The 18,398-nt window shown below is 60.3% G+C and overlaps 1 protein-coding gene across 4 annotated transcripts; it reads left to right on the forward strand.

Annotated features, from left to right (window-relative positions):
• Window positions 1–38: 38 nt before the first annotated feature.
• KCNAB2 (potassium voltage-gated channel subfamily A regulatory beta subunit 2) lies at window positions 39–17,041 on the forward strand. 4 transcript variants are annotated; one of them, XM_063177051.1, is made up of 16 exons: window positions 41–338; window positions 3,444–3,565; window positions 3,930–3,971; window positions 11,892–11,935; window positions 12,300–12,337; window positions 12,527–12,606; window positions 13,028–13,072; window positions 13,224–13,268; window positions 13,352–13,395; window positions 13,520–13,606; window positions 14,731–14,816; window positions 15,033–15,153; window positions 15,275–15,369; window positions 15,555–15,675; window positions 15,766–15,854; window positions 16,152–17,041. In XM_063177051.1, exons 2-16 carry the CDS (start codon window positions 3,489–3,491, stop codon window positions 16,239–16,241), a joined length of 1,104 nt encoding a protein of 367 aa, XP_063033121.1. In that variant the 5' UTR covers window positions 41–338; window positions 3,444–3,488; the 3' UTR covers window positions 16,242–17,041. The 4 variants fall into 4 exon arrangements, with proteins under 4 accessions (XP_063033122.1, XP_063033121.1, XP_063033123.1 ...); XM_063177052.1 differs by lacking the exon at window positions 3,930–3,971 and having other exon boundaries at window positions 39–338; XM_063177053.1 differs by lacking the exons at window positions 41–338; window positions 3,444–3,565; window positions 3,930–3,971 and adding exons at window positions 9,462–9,715; window positions 13,885–13,929.
• Window positions 17,042–18,398: the final 1,357 nt, after the last annotated feature.

An 18,398-nucleotide genomic window follows, 5' to 3' on the forward strand; every position in this document is an offset into this window, starting at 1 on the left:
ACACGGTTAAAGGCACCGGCGGGATCGGGAGCCGGCTGCCGCCACCGGCGGAGCCAAACTTGCCGAGTCAGGATGTGAGAGCGGCTCTGCAGCATCCTTGGGTGCTGCCGCATCCCGGGGCGCGCTGGGCTCGGCTTCCCCCCCTCCGCCAGACGCCTTTTCCCGGGGACGGAGCGGGAATGGGGTAGGAACCGCCATCCGCTGCGTTTGCCGCCGGCTCTAGCAGCTGCTCGGCACCGGCGCCGCTTCCCGAGAGCCGCGGAGCCCGCAGCCGGGTTTGTCTCGGTGACTTGCGCCTCCCGACCGCGCATCGCCCTCCGTCCGAGCACCGGAGACAGGTAGGAGCGGTGCTGGGTACCGGCGGGGCCGTGGCTCAGCCGTGGTGGCACCGTGGGGAGCTGGCAGTGTCACACACGGGGAACCGGCAGTGTCACACACGGGGAACCGGCAGTGTCACACACCGGGGACCCGCGTGGACCCCGTTACTTTGGGTGTACGTGACGGCAAAACCGGAATAACCCCGGTGCTTTTGGGCTGTGTCATTGACTCGGGCAACGCTTGAGCAGCGCCGGTGCCGGAGATTCGGCGGTCACGGGCGACCTCACGTGTCGCGCCTGAGTCCCCAGCGCCCGCCTGCCGCGTTGTCGCGATGATGATGGTGATGATGATGGGCTGGGGAAGGCGCGGGAGCCCACCCGGGCGGTCGGAGGGCCCTGGTGGGCTGGGAGATGCTGCGCCGCAAAAGAGGCTCCCGGGCCAAAGGAAGGGGCAGGGCTGCTGCTCTGCGGATCCCTGCGGCGCCGGTGCAGCCGCGGGAGGGGGGGCACGGGACCGGCACGGGGCATGAGCACGGAGGTGACGGCAGGAGGTGGCAGGAGGCGCCGAGGCGACAGGGCAGGGCAGCGTGAGTCATTGAGCTAAAGTCACCTTCCCCCTGGCGTGGAGGGGGCATTTCACCGTGCTGCAAACACAGAGAAATATGGGGACAGGCACCTGGCGTGGGGAGATGCGACATTACCTGCATCACTCACCTGACTTGGGCAGGATGCTGGGGTGCCCATGGCAAGGGTCCCCCAGCTCTCCCTGCCCCAGGGCCTCACTCTTGGAGGACTGAGCTCACCAGAAGCAGCAGTTCCGTCCCTACGTTTGCATTAATTCCATGTCCAGTTTCACCCGCCCCTACTCTGATGGCAGCATGTCTGGCAGGCTGCAGTGTGTGGTCTCCCCCCATGCTGGCCCAGCTCCCGGGGGCTTCCCAGCCATAAACCATCCGTGTCGCAGCATGCACACTCCTGTACCCCTTTGTGCTGCCAGGGATGGGAATGGACCTTGGTGGCAGCACAAATTGTGAGGGTGTCCTTCACCTGACTCCTGGGTGCATCCTGCAGAAGAAAACACTTTTCTCCCCTCTCGGGCCACTGCTGAAACTCCTGCAGTTGCAGACTGACAGCTGAGTTGTGCCATGAGGAAGCTGGAGGTGCAGGAGCAGTCTCTCAGGGAAGCACTGAGCTGCTGACACAGGGGGGATTGGACTTTTGGTGATGCCTTTGGCTCAGAGAGCTCAGAGGGATGAATTGGTCCAAAACACTGGGACGCTTTGGCTCCTCAGGGTGCAGAGCCCTGACCCATGTGCCTGTGGTCCAGCTGTGCTTGCCAGCAAAGCCCCTCTAGCACTGCCAGAGACTGCACTTGGTCCCCACAGCATTGCTGAGAGGCAGCAGGGAAGGGCTACCAGGTTCTGCTGAAAATTGCAGAGATCTGCACTCCTGGGGGAACCAGAGCCCCTTGGGATACAGGATCAGCCAGTCCTGAGCCACGCAGGAGTCCAGGATTGTGGCAGTGCAAGCAAGGAGCTGCCTGGCTGTGCTGGGACAGGGGGTCCAGCTGTCCCCCTTGCAGGACAGCTTCCCTAAGCTTTGTTTTGCCACCCCAACAAAGTGACGTTGAGCTGGCATGAGCGGGCAGGACAGTGCCCGGCCAGTGGCTGCTGCTGAGCCGGCGGTGCTGCAGGCACCAGGAGAGGCTGTGGGAGCTGTGGGACCAACACTCACAGCACCCTGAGAAGCTGGGGGGTCACAAGGGCTGGGGAGGCTCAGCCAGGTCCTGGTTGCAGGGCTTAGCCAGGTCCTGGTTGTAGGGCTCGGCAGGATCCTGCTCCGGGCTCAGGTCAGTGCAGCAGGTTCGGGAGAGAGCAGCTCCCTCCTGACTTCTGGAAAATAAACCCGGCTTTACCGAGGCTCCCTGGGCTCCAGCGCGGCTGTGGCCGAAGGAGACAGGAGGAGACGCTGCGCTCCTGCAGCGCTCGGGAGGAGGGCGATGGGGATCCGTGCCGGGGGCTGCAGCCCGGCCGGGAGCTGCGCTGGGCGGGTGGGCGGCTCCGCGGGGATGGGCTCGGCTGCCGCAGCTGCTGCCATTGGGCTGCGTGGGCTGCAGGGGCTGCGCCGGGATGCAGGCACGCCGGCCGGGATGCCGGAGGGATGCAGGATGCGGGAGGGATGCGGGATGCTGGCACACTGTGCTGGGATGCAGGAGGGATGCAGGATGTGGATGCAGGATGCGAGGCATGCCCTGCTGGGATGCAGGCAGGATGCAATATGCAGGCACACAGTGCCAGGATGCAGGCATGCCGTGCCAGAATGCGGGAGGGATGCAGGATGCAGGCGTGCTGTGCCAGGATGCAGGCGGGATGCGTGCCAGGTCATGAGCACACTGTGTGAGGCCATGCTCCTGCTGAGCCCATGGCAGCCAGGAGGGAGCCCAGAGAGCTCTCAGTGCCCATCTGGGAATCAGAGCAGCTTGTGATCTGCAGTGTAAAGATGGCATCTCACCGGCCTAAAGAAAGAAGGGATAAATTTAAATCCCAGCCCCAGTTCTGTAGGGAAGTGTCATTGTTGTCTGTGATACTTGGAACTGCTGACAGTGTTGCAGGAGCTGGAGCACGGCTCCCAGGGAGTCATGCTGGATGCCCCTGCTATGGGGACAGGGACAAGGAGGGTCAGGGGTGCCTGGGGGTGAGCCCTCCTTTCCCTTGGAGCTCCCTCACCCCTGTGCACACAGTCAGTCACGTGCGGGCTGCAGGAAAAGCCAGAGTGTTTTCCTCCCCTTAGCTTGTCCCTTTCAGAGGGACCCGCAAGGACAGCTTCAGGGTGTTCAGAATGTTTCATTTCTCAGGCCCATGTTTCCTCACCATTTCCGGAGATCTCAGGACCCCCAGAAGTTTGGAGAGAGCAGCCAAGCTGGGAAGCCAGAGGAACAGGGTTTTGGGACGGTTTTGGGATCAGTGGGTCAGGGTGTGAGCTGCTGTGCCCACACCGCTGCCAGTGCCACATCTCGGCTCAGATCCGCAACAGGAAGTGCCGTGGTGCGCGTGCCCCAAAAAACTCATTTCTTCCTCCTTTCCTCAAAAACTCATTTCTTCCTCCTTTCCTCTTCCCCTGTGGCAGGGGTGAGGCGGCGGCGAGTGGCTCCGGGGAGCCCAGGCTGGCTCCATGTATCCCGAATCCACCACTGACTCCCCAGCGCGACTCTCGCTGCGGCAGACGGGCTCCCCAGGCATGATTTACAGGTAAGGCTGCAGGGCACTGCTGGGGGCACTCTGCGGGGCTTCAAACACAAGCCTGTGGCAATCCAGAACCACCACACTCCCTGAAATTGCTCTGATACTCCTAAACTGTCCTGGCATGCTTTATGCAAAAGCTTCCAGCACAAAATCCTCAGCAGCAGCAGCATTTTGGGGTGCTGGTGCCCGTTATGGGCATAGAGGGCACTTTCAGGGTCATGCCAGTGCCTGCTGCATTGTCCACTGTGCTGTGACATGGGTGGGTGCTGCTGGCCCTTCCCACAGCCACTGACTCTGCCGCTCACTCCTGCTGCTCCTTTCTAACGGGGTTTGTGGCATCTTTCTTCTCTCTCCCCTTTGCTGTCGGAAGCGCGAGATACGGGAGCCCCAAGCGCCAGCTCCAGTTCTACAGGTAACCAGGCCCTTCCCCCTCCCCAAAATCCCCCCAGCAAGTGGCTGTGGCTCCTGCCCATGCCCAGATAATGCTGGCACAGCACTGCCCTGCCCAGTGTGCCAGGGTTCCTGTGTTTGGGATGGGCATCACATGTGTGGCATCTCTTGTGGGTTCAGGAGTGCAGTGTGGGGACCCTGGGGTGTGGCTGGGTGGGGGGACTGTTCTCACGGGCAGAGTGTGGCCACATGGCTGTGGGGGACAGCCACTGTGGGGTGTGGGGCTCAGCTCAGCTTGGGGGGAGCGTCCCATGCCAGTGCTGTGCCTGGAGAAGCCCTTAGCTTTTCCCAAGAGCAGCTCTGGGAATCCTGCCAGCTGGTCCATGGCTCCTGCTATTAGGAGCAGTCTCATTAAGTGGTTCAGGAGGCAACATTCGCCCCCATCACCCTTTTACTGTCTGAAGTGAGGGCGGCACTTCCCCACATGCTCTGCCAGCTGCTGCTCCAGCGCTCCCAGGGCCACAGCAGCCCAGTGGTGTGGGACTGGGTCTGGCCTGGCTGCCGTGGGGTGGGGGACTGGGGGCTTCCCCTTGACAAAACTGTAGCCCCCCTACTCCATCCCGCACATGATGGGAGGATGTGAGGCTGGCTGGCAGTGGGATGGCTCAGTGGCACTGACAGTGTCTGTCCCAGTGCTGCCACCAGCACTGCTGAGCCCCAGCAATGGGCAAGTTTTGGCCGCCAAACTGGTCTGAACCACTGGACACATCTGGTGCAAAAGGCTCCCAAGGCCAACAGGCAGGAGCCACCTGTGTTCATCACCTGGTTCCGTTTCGGGGCTCCCTCCTGGTGGAGCCTGCTTTCAGTCCTGCCACAGCCCAGTCTGACTCCGCGGGGACCACAGGAGGGCTGTGTCTGCCTCAGGGCACCGTCTCCGCTCCCTGATGTCCCCAGTGTCCAGCCGTCCCCACCGCCCCGTGTGCCGGTGACAGGGGACCTGTCACCGCAGGGCGAGGGGCGGGCGGTGCCAGCGTTGATAAAGCAGCGGCACATCCCCGGGCTTTTAGTGAGGCGCCATGAATAATTTAACTCCCCTTCGCAAGGAAGAAAATCCCCTAATAGGGCTAATGGAGCGCGGCGAGAAGCCGGACGCTGGGGGCCCGGCGCAGCCGCCAAGTGCTTTGGACGCCAAGCTCCGACACTCCCCTAATGCAAAACAACGCGGCCACCGCCGCTCTTATATCTGCCCTGGGGCAGCCCGGCCGCCCAGAGCTGCGCTGCTGCTGCTGCTGCTGCTGCTGCTGAGCAGCTTCCCCGGCGCGGTGAGTCGGGGCTGGGCACGGTGGGCGATGGGCAGGGATGGGCATCGCCCCGGGGCAGCGGCTGCGGGCAGCAGGGGAGATTTTCCGTGCGGGATTTGATGGCTTAGAGTGGTTTTCTTTTGGAGTTTGGGGTCTTCCTGGCTTTAGGCTGCCAGTTTCCCAGCTTGGCAAGCTAAGCTGGGCAGATATCTCTCCGGGCAGCTGCCCTGCCTGTCGCCCACTTGTTGTGCCCCTGATGCTGCTAACAGTGCTGCTATCCCGCAGAGCCCGTGCTCTGTTCCCCATCCCTGCTCCTTCCTCGCAAAGCAGCCTCTCCTGCTTGGGCATGGCACAGCTTTTCCTACTGCCACTCATCCCAGGAGCACTGGGATTTCTGCTGTCAAATGGCCATGAATGCACCCATCACCTCCACGCTCACTCTGGTTCTGCTCTGCTGAAAATCAGGGAAGTATCGAGATAGGGCAGCCGGTGAGTTCCCACCCCATTCCTCAGAGCAGCCCAGAACAAACCCCCAGCTCTGCTTGCTGCAGCTGTTTGGCTGCTGTAGAGCAGCGGTGCAGCCAGCTCAGGTTTCTCCTTGCTGCTCTCAGGTGAGGGGATCCTACCAGGGCAAGGAGATCCCACTGGGAACAAGGAGATTCCACCAGGTGCCCATACCCAGCAGGAGCCACTGGCATTGCCCTAATTAAAGCTACCAGCACGGAGAAGGGCTGGTGCTGGAGGTGCTGGGTGCTGTCTCCAGCTTTGAGGTGTGGCAGGAAGAGGCTGATGACCAGGATTCAGTTTGGCTTTGCCACAACAGAGGGAAAGGTTTCCTTTCCATGTCTCCTGGCTTTCTCAAGGCCTTGCTACAGAGCAGGAGGAGCACAGAGTGGTCTCTGGCAGCACTGGAGGACCCTCAGGGTTTTGGTGATGCCTGGCCAGCTGCTACTCCATATCCTCTGGGCTTCCTTCTCCTTTCCTCTGGAGGTCACACCTCAATGGCAGAGAGCCCTTCACTTCTGGCTCCTGCAGCTGTCAATTTGAGCTTCACAGGGAAAGAAAAAACCACCAGTGGGAGCCTGGCTGGAGCCTGATGCCGGTGTAGATGTGTCACAGTACATCCCCAGCGGCCACTCTGGCACCAACACCACAATTTTGGCCCCAGTCCCTGCTCCCTGCAGACGCTGAAAACGAGAGAAGTTGCGGAGCGAGGCACACAAATGGAGCGGGTGCCGCCACCAGTGAGGTCCCAGGCACAGAGACAGCCAGGGCTGGGGTGTGTGAGAGCCCACCCTGCAGCAGGCTATTTTCAGCAGCCGCACCGGCTGGGAGGTCGCTGCCGCGGCGGTGGGGAAGGTGTTGGCTGGTGGTGGCGCACATTGCGGCAGCGTGACGCAGGCACAGCGAGCACCCGGTGCCCACAGACCCTCTGCCGTGTCCAGCCTTTCAGGGAGCCCCACAGAGACCCCATTCCCATCCCAACTTCCTTGCCCACTGGCACACAGTGCCAGATTTTCACCAGCAGTACTTGTGCCGCTGCTCGCCGTGCCTCAGCCAGCTCCAGGGACACGCAGGGATGCAAACCAGTGCGGCCCAGCACAAGCTGGGAGCCAGCCCAGCTGGGCACAGGCCACACTGCTGCATTGTGGCATGGGGCAGCTGTGGCAGGCACCGCTGCAGCCTCAAGCTGTGCCGCATCCCTGTCCTGCTGCTTCTCCTGTTGTGCTTCAGCTCTCACACCAAGGCTTTGCTCCGCTGAAGACTGGCTTTGCTAGGGTGCCCACGTGTGGGTGCCAGCACTGTGCCATGGCAATGCGGGCAGGGCCGTGCCCTGAGCGGCGAGGGAGCCCATGTTGTGCTTTCCCAGCTCTCTCCGTAGCAGCACGGAGTGTTTGGCGGCGTGGCTGGCCGGCAGAGCCGCCGCTCGGGTGGCAGGATGCTCTCCATGACCTACAGTGAGAGCCTGCGCAGCGTGGCCAGCCGGCCCAGCCCCGAGTGGGGGCTGCCCCCAGCCCCCCGGGCGGCCGACGGGCTGGAGCTGCGGCGGCTGCGGGATGTGCGGGCGGCGGCGCGGGCGAAGACTCTGGAGGAGTTCCTGCGGATGCACGGGCTCTCCCTGGCCGACAGCACCGCCCGCGCCACCGGCATGAAGTACAGGTAAGGCGGCGCCGCGAGGGCGGCCAGGCCCGAGGTGAGGGGATGATGGCACAGGGGACGCTGCTCGGTGCTGGTTTGACGCCTCGGCAGGAGAGCGGCTCTCACCTGAGCTCACCTCGGCTCCCCTGTGCCGTGCCGAGGCTGGGAGGAGCCGATGCCCTTGGAGAGGCGCCGTTAGCACTTTCCTGCTTGGTGATCTTTGAGCTTCTCGCTTGACATTCCTGTTTGCTGTTTGGGCATTTGCAGATGCAAACACACTCTGAGCTTTAAACATCAGGCACTAGAGCAAACAGCCACCGAAGAGCTGTTTCTGCCTCAGAGGTGTAGATCTCCATCTGATGCGGGTGCACCTCTGCCTGACTGGAGGGGTACATCTTCACCTGACAGGGGTTCTTCTCCCCGTGAGGGGTGTAAATCTCCATCAGACGGGCATACATCTCTGCCTGATGGGTTTGCATCTCCTCCTCCAGATGGGTGTGCATCACAGAGCGGGTGCATCATTAATTTTGCATGTGGGTCCTGGTGAAAGGTGTATCAGGATTTCAGCCAATGTCCTTGTCAGGAGGACACTCCAGGCAGCTGGAGAGGTGGCCACAGCACCTGAGAGGGATGGGGCTGCCCTGCCTAGCACACCTCTCCCTTTGCATTGCACATGAGGCAATGGGGTGCAGGGCCCAGCACTGCCAGGTCAGGCTTTGGGGGACACCAGGGCTGAGGACAGTGGCTGTTCTCCAGTGACAGTACAGGGGTGCCCCTTGTCCCCCACTGCAGTGAAGCCCCAGGAGCTGGCAGCTCTGCTGGCTCCTCACTGTGCCGTGCTGCACCGCGGGTCAGATTCCTCTCTGCTCGCAATGACCGCGGTAACATTTACACAGTGGCAAGAGCCCATCTAATATTCATGGGGACATTATTTATTGATGGGAGCAGCTGGCACAGGCACCCCAAAGGTGCTCCTTCTTTGGGCATATCCCTGCTGCCACCAAAATTTGTGGGGTTTCTCCTCCTCTGGGGGCTGACACATGCTGCCAGGTCCCCCCCGCGCTGGAGCCGCCGCTGGCACTGGTGCCAGCAGGATTACTGGCTAAGGAGCTTTGTGAGAGAGGGAAGCGGAGGAGATTACAAGATTTTTCATTAGGTTTGGGGCAAATGTGCATAATTTCCTGCAAGCCTTGTGGCTGCATTTTGCTCCATCCTGAGGGGCACGGCAGGTGCTGGCAGCCAGCACGTGGCCGGTGCCGTAGTGGGCTGACTTGTGTCCTTGCTTCGGCAGGAGGTGCTAGGCTGGAATTCGCCTCACTCGACTTCGCTTTCACTGGGGAAAATAGGGGCATGTGCTGCTGATGCTGTGGCCCCGAGGGCGACAACTTGGGCAAGCAGCTTGGCTCTGCCGCGGGAGAGCCATCAGCATCGTCGCCACCGCGGGGATGGCGATGCACACGCCTTGCTGCCAGAGGGTTTAGTTTTGGACCCGTACAGGGGAATCTGTGCCCCAAAGCGGAGCTGTGCCAGCGGGGGGATGCCCAGCGGGGCGCAGAGGAATCCTGCTCTGCCGCGGGAGAGCCGTCAGCATCGTTACCACCGTGGGTTTGGCGATGCGCACGCCTGGCTGCCAGAGGGTTTAATTTCGGACCCGTGCAGGAGAATCTATGCCCCAAAGCGGAGCTGTGCCAGCGCGGGGGGATGATGCCCAGCGGGGCGCAGGGGAATCCTGCCCCTCCACGGCCAGCGGGGGGATGCCCAGGGTTTACTTGCGGACCCGTGCAGGAGAATCTATGCCCCAAAGCGAAGCTGTGCCAGCGAGGGGATGATGCCCAGCGGGGCGCAGGGGAATCCTTCCCCGCCACGGCCACCCTCCGGAGGGCACCGGCAGCGTCTCTGCCTCTCCTGCCCCCACCTGCCCGAGCGTGCCGCTCGCTCGTTTCCTGAGCTCATCAAATATTGAGGGCAGGAGGGCTGACGGGAGCGCTCCTCGCCCGCCGCCCCGCAGCCCCCCGCCGTCACGTTGGCGGCGCGCGGGAGGAGCTCCCCGCCTCGCCCGGGGCGCCGGCTAAATTTAGGCAGCTGGCGCTGCTGCTGCTGCCCGCCGGAGCAGCATGCAGGTCTCCTTTGTGTGCTCCGAGCACAGCATCAAGAGCCGGAGCGCCGAGGACCGGCTGAACCGACAGAATGCCGGCAGCCCCAGCCTCGGCACCCGCGGCAAGTTCCGCGCCGTGGCCATGGTGGCCCGCAGCCTGGGGCAGCTCTCGGTGCAGAACGCGCCTTCCTCCAGCGACTCCAGCGTCAAGCAGCCGGGGATGAAATACCGGTAGGAAAAGGGCGCTCCTGGGGTTTTCCCTGTGTTCCTCATTGCGATCGGGGTGGCGAGGGGGGACTTGGGGGTCCGGGGCGCTCCGCTTATCTCCGGTTCGCGTCCGGCTCTGTCGCTTTCTCGTCGCTAAAAGTGCTGACCGTGCGCCTCCGTGCGCTTCCTCGCTGTTTGCTCCTGTCCCCTCAGGGCAGCTCTGATCCAGCCGCGCGTAAAATCTTCAGGATGGGGGAGAGAAGGGACCCTAAAATTCAGAGTAGGATTAGTAGCATCCTCAGTGTCTGCCAAGCCGGGCTGGCTGCCGAGCCGGGGGGGTCTGGGAGTCACGGTAGCGTTAATCCGGGCTGCCATGGCATCCTTTCCGTGCTGCCGGGGACTCAGTGCCCGGCAAAGTGAGTGCAGAGCCACAAGCAGCTCTGGCTGCCCATGGTGGTTCTGGACGTGGGGTGGCATGTGGGGCACCCCCAGCCAGCACCCACAGGGCTCACACACCCCATGTCCTGGCTCTGGGGCAGAGCACTGAGGACTTCTCCTGTTGAGGCTGAGTGTGCACCTGGGCGTGGGGCTGGGGCTCTCCCCAGATGAGGATGGACCCCAGGACAGGGTAGGGCCCCCCCCAGATAAGCCTGCACGCCATGGTCCAGCTGGCAGTGGCTGCGTGCCTCCGCTGAAGCCCAGATGTGCCAGCATTAGGCAACAAAGTGTGTAAGGTCAGCAGAGCGCTGGGGTGAGTCTGGCTGGCACCCACCAGTGCCATCCAAATCAGCCAAGTCCCCTTACCTGGGTACTGGGGAGGGGGCTGGTCCGGTTCTGCCCAGCTCTCCAGCACCAAACCCTTGTTGTGGTAACAGCAGTACTGGGACAGTGCACGGTGGCATCCTCAGGGCTCAGTGCTCCTGCCCTCAGTCATGTCCTCATCCAGAGGAGGAGCATATCAGCAATACCCTCTCCCAGGCAATGGGTGATCAGCTCAGGAGTCCTCACTCACGGCTGCTGGAGGGACAGTGGCACAGGGGGATGCTCCAAGGAAGTGGATGGGATAAGAAGGCCATAGCAGTGTAGGGGAATGCTTGGCCTTCCCAAGGTCTGCCAGTATCTCTGTTGGGCAGCCTGTCAACACACTTTTGGGCTGGGCAGCCAAGAGCAGCAATGGCCACCTGCCCAGGGGACCCCCAGCAATGCTCTTGGAATGCCCAGGATGAGGCAGGTGCTCTCCTGTCCGCACGGCAACCCCGATCATGAGGACCTGATCCACCGCTGGCCCACGGCCACGACCTATCCCCACTACAAACTGCTCTAAAAACACCACAGGACAGGGGAGAGCCGGTGCCTCCAGCTGCTGGGCAATAGCATGGCAGCACAAGGGCTGCTGCCCTGACTCAGTGCAGCCCACGGTTGCCCGTGGCTGGGCCGCAGCCACTCCCTGCCCGGCTGCCGGTGCCCGTGTCGGCGGTGCCGGCGGTGGCGGTGCCTCCGGTTGCTATGCGACACCCGCGCGGGCGAGCTGCCGCGGCTCACCTACACTTTATTTATTTTAACGCTCATTTCTTGAGCCTTTGTCATTTTTAACAAGTAACTGGCTCTCCATCACCACAGCGAAGGCGTCTGCCAGCCTGGCCCCCTTCCCGAAAGCTGTTCTCCAGTTCCTTGTGCTGGTCGGATTTTCTGGGGTGCTCCATTTCTCCAGGATGTCGCTCCACTCCCGAGCACCCTCGCCTGGTGCAAGCCCTGTGCTTTCCTGTGAGATGCAGAGAACAGGCAACAACTCGTGCCATGTATGGGATGCTTCAGTCCTGACCAGTAGCATGCTGGCTTCTCTTTCTCCACTCTCATTCCCCCGTGCCAGCGGCACTCTCAGGGCAGCTGGGCACCCCAGCCTCATTATGGGGAGCTGCTTTAACGAGGTCACTGCTCTCCCAATAGCTCTGCCGGGCACAGAATCACTGCGCAGGTTCAGGCAGTGCCACCACCAAGCTGCAGGATGCCCAGCCTGGGATGGCTCATTAATCAGTTGAGATGGGACTCTCATTGTGGAACCATCCCAGGTGGGGATGGGAACCAGGGGACACCACCACACCTCCCAGTCCTCGCTCCCGGTCTGTTTGGTGGCATGCAGGATGTATGAGACAGCATTTTGCGGTTTCTGGCACCTTTCCTAATGGTCTCTGTCTTCCAGGAACCTCGGGAAGTCTGGGCTGCGTGTGTCCTGCCTGGGTCTGGGTAAGTGCCAGGGTTTGCCACAGCCCCTCGGCATCCCCTCAGTTCGGCAGCAGCTGCCGGCACTCCCCGGCCAGGGCAGCGCCCGCTTGCCCCAGTGATGTTTGCAGAGGGAAGGAAAGGGTTTTCCTCAGCCCTGCGGCTGTTTTGAGTCACGGCCCAGAAATTGTCAAATTATTTTCTCTTTTCCTGACGCGATAGGAAGCGACTGGGCCGTGCTGGGAGCACCACAGTGCACGCGGCAGGGCCAGCTGTGGCCACCACGTGCCAGGGCTGTGCTGGGGGATCCAGGGTGGGTGGCCTTGATGTGGCCGCGCTCGTTGCTCACCACACTCACCATGCACACCCCTCTCTCTCTCCCCTGCAGGAACATGGGTGACTTTCGGAGGGCAGATCACAGATGAGGTAAGGCTGCACCCCTTCACCCTGTCTCTCCCCTGGTGAGCGGGGAGGGGATGGGGGCAGTGGGGCTGGCTGTGCCCTGGGTACACGCAGCACCCCGGAGCTCACCAGCGCTGTGCGCACGCGCCCGTGTGTGCGCCGGCTCTCGGCCACCCCCTTCACCAACCCCGCTCTCCCTCTCTCTCCTCGCAGATGGCAGAGCAGCTGATGACTTTAGCTTATGACAACGGCATTAATCTCTTCGACACGGCAGAAGTCTACGCTGCTGGCAAGTAGGTACCCTGCTTTGTCTCACCCTACAGCCCGACTCCCACCAAATCACAGCGGCAATGGGAATATCCCAGGTTTGCCAGCTGCAAAGCAGCTTCCAGGATGGGGCTCTGAGCGCTTGCTCACGGCGGGAGTCATGGTTCTGGCAGTCCCATGCTTCCCATGGTGGCCTCTATCATGCAGATGCAGCCATGCACCCTCCAAGCACAGCTGTACCCAGGGCATTGGCATATGTCCATGCATTCCCTTAAAATTAGCAAGCTCATGCACTGGGGGCAGCTCAGCTCTGGGGCAGAGTGTGTCCCCACAGCCACTGCATTTGCCTCTTATTCTCCTGAGGTCTGGGACTGTCCCTGCTGTCTGTCACCACTCCCATGGCTGCACCTGCCAGGTGCTAATGGCTGATGTCCCCTTCCCTTGCAGGGCCGAGGTGGTGCTGGGAAATATCATCAAGAAGAAAGGGTGGAGGTAAGCCAGACACCATCCCTATTTGGCAAAACCATCACTGTAGTCCCGATGGGCTGGGAGGGGAAAGCTGGTAGAGCAGCCTTGGACAGGAGGCAGGGAGCATGGGACTTTGTGGGTGCCACCATCAGTGATTCCCTTTTTCTCCCTGCAGACGGTCCAGCTTGGTCATCACCACCAAAATCTTCTGGGGAGGAAAGTAGGTAACACCCACCCTCCAGCAGAGCAGCTGGCACAGGTCAGGCTATCACCCCAGGCTCTCACCCACATTTCCTTTTGCAGGGCCGAGACAGAGAGGGGTCTGTCCCGAAAACACATCATAGAAGGTAGGGATAGGGATGAGGGCACTCACCAGGCACTGCTGGCCCCGGTGCCAGGCTGTGCCTCACCTTCTGCCCCAGTGCTGGCAGCATGGGGCTCAGCACACCTGACAGCCCATCCCTGCTGCAGGTCTGAAGGCATCTCTGGAGCGGCTGCAGCTGGAGTACGTGGACGTGGTGTTTGCCAACCGGCCCGACCCCAACACGCCGATGGAAGGTGGGTGCGCGCCGCGGTGCCTCGCTCCTCCCCGCTGCCTCTCATTGCCCTCGCGGTTGGTTTGCGCCAGGCTTGTGTTTCAAGGGCATTTTCCCTCCCAAGCAGAATCCGCTCCTCTGCCACCGCGGCTGGCCCACAGTCACACTTCTGCCGCCTCCTGCCCGGCGCCAGGACCCTCTCGGGCCGCGGCGGGGCGGGGTGGCGGTGTGGTGGCAGGTCACTGCCCCCGTCCCAGCAGCAGTGACTCCACTTTCTCTAAATCTCTCTTTTATCACCAGGGGACCCATTTAGTTCCTCCAAGTCCAGGACTTTCATCGTAGAAGGTACTCCCTGCCCGCACTCTGCCCGCCAGCCGCTGCCTGTCCCAGCGGTGTTTCCCGGGGCAGAGCCCCCACTCCTCTGTGATCCCCCATCCTTGTTCCCCCCTCTCAAGCAAACCCTGCCATGAGATGCAGAGGCAGCAGCAGCACAACACAGACACCCCCGTCGCCCTTCAGACTGTACTGCAGTTTAAAGGACAAAAAGCAGAGAGGCTCCCACCCCCCAGGGTCCTGCCATGGGGTGCCCTTGGCACATGCCAGGGTCTACAGCAGGGTCCCTCCCCACCGGGGCAGCTGTGAGCATGCTGGGGTGTGTGCCCTGGTGCCTTGCCCTCCCCGCTGCTCGCCTTTGGCTGCAGGAGCACGTCTTGGCTTGGCCCCAGCCTGCATGGCTCAGGGCTGGCTCCCCCCAAGACGCCTGAAAGGCTCACACAGGGTTCAGGCTTCCCTCTGTGGGTCTCTGTGTGTGGGCAATGCATCAGTCCCTCGCCCTGCAGCAGTGCCAGTGCTGGTAACCCCACAGGGCGTGGGGGCACTGGCAGAAGCCTGAGGCTGCTGTCCATGCAGGGAGAGCCTGGCACCGTGTGAGCATGTCAGGTCGGCTGCGGTCCCTGGCACATCCCAAGTGGCTGCTCCCTCTCTCCCCATCCTGCTCTTCTGAAAGCATTCCCTGGACAGCAGGCAGCTCCCACCGCAGCACGGGGCAGTGGGATGCTCGCCGGCCATCAGCACCGTGCGAGCCCCCTTCTGCCAGTGCAGCCCCTGCTAAACCCCACCTGCCCCTCTCTCCTTCCCTCCCGGCAGAGACAGTGCGAGCCATGACCCATGTCATCAACCAGGGGATGGCCATGTACTGGGGGACCTCGCGCTGGAGCTCCATGGAGATCATGGTAGGGGCCCAGGGGACGGGGCGGCCGCAGCGGAGCAGCCCCAGCGATGCTGCTGACGTTGATTCAATTAGACAGCAGCTGTTGGGAGCCAAGCGTGTGCAGATGCACTTAAGCCTTAATTATTTTTCGGGGTGGCCGCTCAGGACATGGCTGGGGGGCTGGGCAGGGGGCTCGGGGGGGTCGGCCAGGGCGCTGAGGGTCCTGGCTCTTCTGCAGGAGGCGTACTCGGTGGCCCGGCAGTTCAACCTGATCCCGCCCATCTGCGAGCAGGCCGAGTACCACATGTTCCAGCGGGAAAAGGTGGAGGTGCAGCTGCCTGAGCTCTTCCACAAGATAGGTATGACAGTGGGGATTCCTCCCCAGCACCCCCAAAGCACAGTGCTGCTGAGGCCAGGTGCCGCGGCCCCTGCAGGAGGTGGGAGCAGCGGTGTCATCCCCCTGTTCTGCTCTGTCCCCAGGTGTTGGAGCCATGACCTGGTCCCCACTGGCCTGTGGCATTGTCTCGGGGAAGTATGATGGGGGCATTCCCCCCTACTCCCGTGCCTCGCTGAAGGTGAGCTGCACCAGGTCTGGGAGGGCACACGGGGAGGGACAGAGATGGGGGAGCAGGGCCAGGGGCTTTGCAAAGGTCCAACAAGAACTCCAGGAGCCACAACCCAGGGAGTTTGGGGGATACCCTGCCTGTGCAAGGTGCTGGTGCACCCGGATCCCACCACAACACCCCTTCCCACTCCCCAGGGATACCAGTGGCTGAAGGATAAGATCCTGAGTGAAGAGGGCCGGCGGCAGCAGGCAAAGCTGAAGGAGCTGCAGGCCATTGCTGAGCGTCTGGGCTGCACCCTGCCCCAGCTTGCCATCGGTAAGAGGAGGGGGGACAGTGGGGGACAGCTGGGGGTGACACTGGGGATATCTGGGCCGTGCTCAAGCTCTGCTCTCCCTCCTGTCCCAGCCTGGTGCCTGCGCAACGAGGGTGTCAGCTCTGTCTTACTGGGGGCCTCCAACGCCGACCAGCTGATGGAGAATATCGGAGCAATACAGGTCAGTGCTCCCAGCAGGAGCAACGTTTTCCCACACCACTCATTGCAGTGCTGCACTGTGCGGGAAAAGGGGGTTGTAAACCCGGTTTCACAACAGGTTTTGCTTGTCACGAAGGCGAGAAGCAAAGATGAGGCTTTGCTGGGCTGAGGGGGCAGGGTTGGGCCTGACTCAGGCTCTCCCTAACTGGGTCACCCTGCCGGCAAGCTGGCGCGAACGTGGCGGGGTGGAGGCGGTGAGCATCCTCTCGCCCACCAGGGTCACCATCCCGACTCCCAGCGTCGCCCTCATCCCCCGCAGGTCCTTCCAAAGCTGTCGTCTTCCATCGTCCACGAGATCGATAGCATCCTGGGCAACAAACCATACAGCAAGAAGGACTACAGATCCTAAGCGCGCCCGAGCGCGTCGCGCAGCCCTCGCCGCCCGTTCGCTTGCTTTACGCTTTGTTGGAGCAAAGTGGAGAAGAGTGTGGTTTGCACCGCGAGCGCCGAGCGCCAGCGCTCCTCCCGCGCTGCCCCGGACGTGGCTCTGCGGCGCAGGGACAGGAGGCGAGCCCCGAGCTGCCCTGCCCGCAGCCGGACCCGTTGCATGCGTGGCTCTGCCTCCGCGGCGGCGGCGGGCGCGGGGCGCACGCGGGTGCTGTACGCCCACGAGGCCAACAACACGAAGCTGTTTCCCCAGCCTGCGCCCGGGCCTCGCCTCTGCCCTCTCCCACGGCACCGAGGGGCTGCGGGTCCTGGAGAGACCCAGCTGCCAGGGAAAGGGTGGGTGGGATGGTGATGGGAGGGAGTTTGCTGCGGGAAGAGCTGGGGTGCTAAGGCTGAGCACGGGGAGTGTGTGTGGGCAAGCGTGCAAGTGTCGGTGTGCACGGACACACGCGGAGATGCAGGGACATACAGACACGTGGGGATGTGTGGATTTGCAGACAGCAGCTGTGGAGGTGCACGCAGCCCACCGGCACCTTCAGTTGTATCTGCACAAAGCTTCTGAAAGGCTCCACACATACACCCACGTACGCCTGTTACAGGGGTGTCTGCAGACACACACACACAGTCACACACGGGCAGATGTAGATACAGATGTAGCTCTACCTCCACCTCCAGCCCTGACATCAGTCTCTGAGAGACCAATACCCACCTGTATGTAGATGTGTCCACGCTGGTCTGAAAAATACATGTATAATGTATATACACACACGTAGACACGTGTGTGCTGGTGTATATACAGACATACGTGGTTCTGTGTGTTGACCCATATATGTAATATATAGACGTGCACATATCCATGTAAATATATTGCTACAGCAGCAATATATTTAGGTATTATGTGTGCATATATCCACACAAACATTATATCCATGTTTGTATGGATATATGCACACATGAAAATTACTGATATGCACTTAAATGTGTGTGTATATGCAGATAGATGTGTATATACAGATTTGTGTAGATGTCTCTATATCCATACCCAGCTTTTTAACTATATACTCATGTCTATACCTCTATAAACACATGCCATATATATAAGTGGACACAAATATTTGTAGTTTAGATACAGCTATAGCTACATTTATATAGCTGTATGTCTAGCTGTAGCTATATATATGGATACATGTATGATAGATACAGATAGATGATACATAAAGCTATAAGGAGAACAATATAGCTACATGTATCTAGCTCTTTTTAGCTCTCTGTGTACTCTGTGCAAAACAAACATTTTGCTTGTATCTATATAGATGTATCCATAGCCACGTAGATTTATACAGAGTTTCCTCTATCTGTGCACACATAAATATACAAACTGTAAATGTAGGTGCAGACCCTCAGCTTTGTGCAGTGTGTGTGAGCTCTGTAGTGTGAGCTCTGTGCACAGTGTGAGCTCCACGCTGTGTCTGTGTTTATCTGCTGTCTGGCCATGGCTGCACCTACAGCCCCACTATAAATGTGCATGTGTACAAACACAGGAGGGGTTTCCTCTGACCCACTCATGACACCAGAGCTCCCCCCTGTATCTAAGGGTCAGCACACCTCCCACATCCACACCCCTACACCTTTAGGTACATGGATTTACCTGCAGCTAAACCTCTACAGCTTTACCTATACATGCACCTCTGTCTACAGAGCTAATCGATCTTTGTGTGCAAACAGGAAGATATACATTCATATATATGTATGAAATAACAAACATACGTGTCTGTGAATATACACACACATATACTATCTCTGTCTAGGACAGCTATACACCTTTACCTGTATCTACACTTATGTATAAATATATGAAAATTACAAATATATGTGTCAGTGTACACATAACAAAGATCAATACACCTATACAGCCATACAGAGATATGGAGATGTGTGGATATATAGATACATCTACACATGTATGAGCATATATTCAAATTAAAAACACACATTTATGTGTATTCTTACATACACATACACGTATGTGTCAATACACCTCTGTAAATATAGATCTATACATCCATACCACATATAGATCTATCATATGTATATATATGCATTATCTACCCATATCTCT

The sequence above is a fragment of the Melospiza melodia genome, chromosome 26 (assembly GCF_035770615.1).
Source record: "Melospiza melodia melodia isolate bMelMel2 chromosome 26, bMelMel2.pri, whole genome shotgun sequence".
Lineage (NCBI taxonomy): Eukaryota > Metazoa > Chordata > Aves > Passeriformes > Passerellidae > Melospiza > Melospiza melodia.